At 47.2% G+C, this 6946-nt stretch overlaps 1 protein-coding gene across 1 annotated transcript; it reads left to right on the top strand.

The window, feature by feature from the left end:
• Positions 1-7: 7 nt before the first annotated feature.
• On the top strand, positions 8-5265 carry SLC10A1 (solute carrier family 10 member 1). Its single transcript, XM_035889831.1, is given in 4 exon segments — positions 8-408; positions 946-1156; positions 2638-2750; positions 3668-5265. Coding segments are annotated over 4 exon segments (1089 nt in total). The 3' UTR covers positions 4032-5265.
• The last annotated feature ends 1681 nt before the right edge of the window (positions 5266-6946 follow it).

Below are 6946 nucleotides of genomic sequence, written 5' to 3'. Positions count from 1 at the left end.
CAGCAGGATGAACAAGACCAAGGGAGTTTTTGAGACCCCAGAGCTTTGGACCCCAGGTCGCATGCAGAGCACCTTCTTGACCAGTGTGGCACCACCATTTGCATTCAGCCAGCAGGCCACAGACAAAGCCCTGAATGTGATACTTATTGTGGTCCTCTTCATCATCATGGTATCTCTGGGGTGTACGATGGACATAGCCAAAATCACAACTCACCTCAGGAAACCCAAGGGTGTGTCAATTGCTGTAGTGGCTCAGTATGGCATCATGCCCTTGACAGCATTCATATTGGGCAAGATCTTCCAGCTGGGTGCTACAGAATCCCTGGCCATCCTCATCTGCGGCTGCTGCCCAGGGGGAAACCTTTCCAACATCTTTAGCCTGGCACTAAGAGGGGACATGAACCTCAGGTAAGGTGAGCTGAGTACGTGTTCATTGCCCAGCCCATCTAGTCATCTGACTGGTTCAGAAGCCAGCTTAACCAACATTATCATTATAGCAGTACATATAGTGTATATCTACTACATCTATCCATATACCAGCATATAGTTGTGTAAACTCAGCACACCGTCTGAAGAGGCTGCATCAGAGAGAAACATTGAACTAGCAGAATGCCACAATCCAACAAACCCTAGTGATAAGACAAGATCCAGGGGAAAAATGTGAAGTGTTACTTCCTCTGTCACTTGTGAATTTCTGAAGTGTGAGCTGTACCCATAACAAGGGTCCTTTCTGAGCTGGTATAGAACTTAAATTATCTTCCCCCCTCTCTATTCGTATCACATCCTTATACAACGCGATAGTGATGGGCAAGACCTCAGTGACAGGTTGGGAAAGAATGAGGTAAAGTCTTGTAGCAAAACCATGTGGCCAGGTTAGTAAGAAAAATGAGCGTATTCCATAAAAAGATGTCATTCTTCTACTGAAGAGTCCTTTCTTCATCCCAGCATTGTAATGACCACATGCTCCACCATCCTGGCAATTGGACTAATGCCTCTGCTTCTGTACCTTTACTCGGGAGGACTATACGAGGGTGATTTGGAGGGCAAGGTGCCTTACAAAGGAATAATCACCTCCCTGGTCCTAATGCTAATCCCCTGTGCCATCGGCATCATCTTGAATGAGAAGAAACCACAGTACACTGGCTTTACCATCAAGGTAAGAAGTATCCTGTGCTAGTTACCTTTCAATCAAGGACCTCAAGGAAGTTTTCAAAAGTAGAAGCGCAGAAATATTAACTTCTTTAAGGCATGCCACAAATCAATGAAAGGGTTGAGGACAGAACTCAAGACATCCACTTCACTACTTTTATCATTAAAATATTTGCCCAAAGTCCTCCACCTTTTCCAGACAAACAACATTTTGTAGGCAACTTCCTACCTTGCTCTCCTTTGTTGGCTTCAATTTTGACTTAATGTTCTTTTGCTATAAGCAGCACTAATGAGCCTCATAGGCACTGCCCCCAACTACTGCTATGACCAAAGCAGACCCCAGATTTAAAAAAAAACCAAAAACAACCAAACAACCCAACAAAAACCCCCACAAACAAACAAAGGCCCACCCCACTGTTCTCAGAGGTCTAGCACAGGGCAAAAGTCACATCACAACGTTGGTGCTTACACCAATGAGATATGTACCCAGTAGAAACCACTAGATGACTAAGCATACCTTTATGCCTGGAATAATCTCCTTGGTACATCAGGCATTTAAACGGCAAAAGGGAAATCCAGATAACCAACTACACCATTGTCTAACTCAAGAGCTCCATGGGCAGTAACCCAGAGAGCTGCTAACAACTTTGTAAAGTTCACTAAGGCTTCGTCTCAAAGAAACTGGGACCAAGCACAGCAAGAAATGGGTGCCAAGACTCCATAACAGACCTGATAAAAGGATATTAGGAATCACTAACCTCTAAGAAGCACGGGAACCCGGGAGTCAGGCTAGAGCAGGCACGGGAGGACCAGAGCTCTTCAAAGGTTCCTTTACCCAGCATTGGGTGGTGATGACTGGACTGTTTCAAAAGAAGCTTTAAAAGCCTAGGGTGAGAAGGTGACCTACACCAGCCCGGCTATCCCTTGATTCACATTCCTTTCTGCTAACCTTTCTGTTTATCTTCTCTACAAAAGAGGGAGGGGTAGAGTTGCTTTTAAAAAACTCCTAGGGAACTCCATCCAAATTGGACTCCAAAGTGGAGACACAGGCGGGAGAGCTGTGTATTCCACCTCCTGAAATTCCCCAGGTCCTTCAGCTGCTGAATCACCAGACACCAGTGAGATGATCTGAAAATGCAGCCACTGCCTTCCACACCTGCTGTAGGCAGGCTCTACCTCTGAGGAAAGTGATTTACTGCCCACCTGCTTTGGGTGGAAGGGACATCATGCTAGACCCCCAAAGGGACTTGAAGAGAGAGGCACATAGCAATGGCTGAGAAAGAAGTGGCTTGTGGAGCAAGCACAGGTCATCTTGCCTATAGGCCACAAGTTATTTAAGGTCTACTTGTAATAGTTATGTCCAGAAAGGCACTTACGCACTTTCACTATATACTTACATACATGATGGACAGGGAACTGGGCAGCCGCTTCGAACAAATTTTGCTGGGAATTTTTATCTTGTCCGTGTCTTGACCACTTTTATTTTAGGCAGGGATGGTCATGCTTCTGCTGTCATCTGCTGCAATAATCGTTCTGTCCGTGGCAAATGTGGGAAGCAGTATAACAGTCGTCTTCTCACCATCAAGCTTAATGAGCGGTATGTTCCTCCACTCCCCCCACCCCTCGCTCTCTGCCGCCAGAAGGAACAGAGAGGTACAACAGCTCCGGTCTACGGAGCAATGGTGAAAACACAGGTTTCAATGTGGATGTACTTCTGTAAAATAAACACTGACTGCAGTCTCCCAAAATGGGCCCTAGGAGTATGAGCAGGGACGCTGCAAGCTGCTCCCAAGTCAATACTCCCACACCTTGAGTGGGGAGAGAAAGGAGTTCAACCTCAACTACCAACCCTCAACAAAGGGGTGGAAGTCCATTATGCAGGCTCACTGAACAAGCAGACGGATGGGTTTGGTTTGTCACTAGTGACCTGCTAAGCATACATTACCAGCCTCTGCTCTCAGTAACGAAGCTGGGGGAAGAGAACGAACAGCACCAAAGAACAACAAAGAATTAGGGAACACCAGCAGAGACCAAACCCCAAGTGACACAACTGTTCCTCAGCTGATAATTACCCCAAACCAGTTAGCGCATTCCGCTGCAGCCCCGGGAATTCAGGATGGAAGCCTTGCATGTAAAACCCACTCCTTCCTTTTCTCATCCTACCTAAATCAGGTAGGAAGCCCGCTAGTCCTATTTTTTACCTTCACACCTCAGACTCCTCTTTTCACCTCAGAAGTGGATTCCTTCTTTTCACTTCAGAAGCAGATTCCTCCTTTTCACCTCAGAAGCAGATTCCTTCCCTGTGGGAAGCTGCAACTTCCAGAGTGGGACACAAGGCCACACAAATACCATTAAGTACAAAGTCCACATTTATAACATGATCTGTCTGCACGTAGCAAAGGGACCACAAGGCAAAACCTCCTAGGGATCCCAGCATTGCTCCTGATAAAGCAGCTTTTAGCACAGGCAAACGCATAAAGCATTGCAACAGTGAGGCGGGCAGGGTTCTTTTTTAGAGTTGTTTGAAAGTGGATTAAATCCATGACCCGTTTAACACTTCCTCCTTCAGATGCCGGCGGACAGTGTGCATGGAGACTGGCTGCCAGAATGTACAGCTTTGCTCAACTATCCTCAAGGTCGTCTTTGCCCCAGAAATCATCGGCCCCCTGTACTTCTTCCCACTGCTTTACTTGCTGTTCCAGCTTGGAGAGGGACTTCTACTGGTCCTGGTCTTTAGGATCCATGACAGAATAAAGAAATCAAATGGCAAGTACAGCTTTGCTCCTGTATTTCTTAAACTTTCCAATCCAGACCACATACGCTTACATACAATTACCAATAAATTGCTGCTTTCTAGGGGCAGCATCAGGTTGCCCTTTTAACTCAGTTACCATACCCAATGCATTAAATACAAATCACAGCCAAAAGCTCATAGGTAACTGAAAACATTACAGATTACGACTTCTTGTATCAGCAGAATGTTTCATACAGCTATGTACTACCTATATTATCTGGGCTCAGAGGTGTTCAGGGTCCCGTGCTCAAATTGGGGCAGGCATCCTGCAAAAGCCATGACTTGCACCGAGCACATGCAAAGAACAGTTGCATACACACCCCCTAAAACTACACAAGAACATCAGATGTTCTCTAAGGCAACAAATTCCAGCCTCGCTGTAAGTTGTTGAGATACTCACTGAAGGGTGTCGTTTCTGTCAAGTACTGCAGCTGAAGGAAGGAAACATGGGTCTTTTGCTAGAGAACTACATACATTCAAGCTTGATTAAAATATATATGGTATTGGTATAGATGTGAGGTAGATTCTTCTCCAACTTCAACAGGTCCATACTACCGAAGTCCCGCTGGGCACCTGTGAAGATGGCTGGAGAATGCAGTGCTGAATGAGATTCTCCACCAGTCACCCCTCAGATGCTTCCAGACCAGCTTTCTCCCATCCCTTGGGACAAAGAAGCAGCTGCTACAGGAGCACTTTACCATATCCTATAGCTATAGCCAAAGGATGACTGTTAATGGGGAAAAAAACCCAATTTGTATCCTCAGGTGTGCCTTCAGTGCAAAGCAGTTGATACTGGATACAGCCATACCGGTGCTCGCAAGACTACTGTAAGAAGGGTGGCGTTCCAGGCTCTGATTCATCAATAACAAAATGGCTTAAATATTTTGGCAGGACTTCCAGGTTCCTTCCTTTTGCTTTAAATCACCCTGCATCACCAATTGTAGCTGTGTCACGATCTTTCTTTCTGGGTTCAGAACTGCCAATTCTCAATACATGTTTCTTTTTCTTCAGATGCAGCAAAGATGATCAGTGCAGCTGTGGACGCCGTTACTGCTCAAGAAATGAAACCGGCGTCAAGGCCCTGCGGAAACGGCGGGAAAGCAGGAAAACAACACAGCCGGGTTCTGCGCCAGCCGCTCCCGCAGCCTCCCCAAGCCCCAGCTGGCTTACAGGTCTCCAGCAGCTCCGTGTGAGGCTTTCACCTATACGCTCATTTGACGCCAGGCAAAGGGATCGCCACAGAGCTATCCGCACCATCACTGTTCTTTCCCGGAGACCTTGTTCCACAGACTATGCCTGCCCCTGCCTGCCCAGAAGGGACACTTCCAGTGACTTTCAAGTCATCCTGAACAACCCTTTGGGACAGTTTAGGGCCACGCTCCCAATGAAGCGACTGCCCCCAGTTTTGCCCATACAAAAATCACTGCTCGCATCAGTTCCCTTTATTTAACTTCACTTACCTGTAATTGTCATGCTGGCACACGTTGGAAGCGGCTCCCGAAGACATCGCTGAAGATTAAGGTAAATTCTCTAACAAAGACCCAAAACGAGGTGTGAAAGTTTCTCGCTGCAGGAGCCAAGACCCAGCTGAGCAACCGGTGGACTGCTGGTCACTCCCGTTTTCCAAAATCCGAGCGCCGTGCAGTGTACCACTGCTCTCCACATAGCACAGGCCGCAGAAACCAGCATGGCTACACAAACTGTCTTTGCACATCAAGCTGAGGTACTTAATGCCTTCTCTGCCTCAGTCTTTAATAGTAAGGTCAGCTGTCCTCCGGGTACCCAGCCCCCTGAGCCAGAAGACAGGGACAGGGTGCAGAACAAAGGTCCCATGATCCAAGAGGAAATGGTTAGGGAACCTGTTTGGCCCGTTAGACACACACAAGGACATGGGGCCAGACAGTGTCCACCCAAGGGTACCAAGGGAGCTGATCCTGCACTTGGGTCACAACAACCCCATGCAACGCTACAGGCTTGGGGATGAGTGGCTGGAAAGCTGCCTGGTCAACAGCCAATTGAGTATGAGCCAGCAGTGTGGCCAAGAGGGCCAAAAGCATCCTGGCTTGTATCAGGAATAGTGCGGCCAGCAGGAGTAGGGAAGTGATCATCCCCTCATACTCAGCCCTGGTGAGGCCACACGTCAAATACTGGGTTCAGTTTTGGGCCCCTCACTACAAGAAAGACATTGCATTACTGGAACATGTCCAGAGGAGAGCAACAAAGCTGGTGGAGAGGTCTGGAGCACAAGTCTGACAAGAACAGCTGAAGGAACTGGGGTTGTTTTAGTCTGGAGGAGACTGAAGGGAGACCTATCATACAAGTCTGACAAGAACAGCTGAAGGAACTGGGGATGTTTTAGTCTGGAGGAGGCTGAAGGGAGACCTAACATCCCTCTACAAAAGGAGGTTCTAGTGAGGTGGGTGTTGGTCTCTTCTCCCAAGTAAGAAGTGATAGGATGAGAGGAAATGGCCTCAAGTTGCATCAGGGGAGGTTTAGATTGGGTATTAGGAAAAAAATTCTTCACTGAAAGGGTTATCAGCAGGCACTGGAACAGGCTGCCCAGGGAAGTGGTAGAGTCTCCATCCCTGGAGGTATTTAAAAGACAGGTAGATGTGGTGCTTATTGACATAGCTTAGTGGTTGACAGGTATGGTTGGACTCTATGATCTTCTTGAACCAAATGATTCTCTAAGTTTGGGTCCAGCAAGCTGCACCTCTGGAAACAGATGAGCCTTGCTCTGTAGGAGTCAGTGAACTAAACACAACACCTCTTCAGGACACCACCTAGCTATTGTCACACCACAAATATGAGGGATGATTGGCATTAACACCTCCGATGTGCCACGTGTGCATAATAACCTGAAGTAATCCATCTTAACTAAGAATAAACAGGCTCGTACCAAGAACCTACGCTTCATAAATGCAAACCATTCCTGGCCAGCAGTCAATGTAACCCTCCAGAAGGCAACACCCGGGAGGTTGTTTTAAACTGAAAGTCCATCAT

The sequence above is a fragment of the Egretta garzetta genome, unplaced genomic scaffold (genome assembly GCF_000687185.1).
Source record: "Egretta garzetta isolate BGI_Z169 unplaced genomic scaffold, ASM68718v1 scaffold2, whole genome shotgun sequence".
Taxonomy (NCBI): domain Eukaryota; kingdom Metazoa; phylum Chordata; class Aves; order Pelecaniformes; family Ardeidae; genus Egretta; species Egretta garzetta.
Note: the sequence above shows the minus strand (reverse complement) of the source record. Positions and strands in the feature narration are given on the sequence as shown.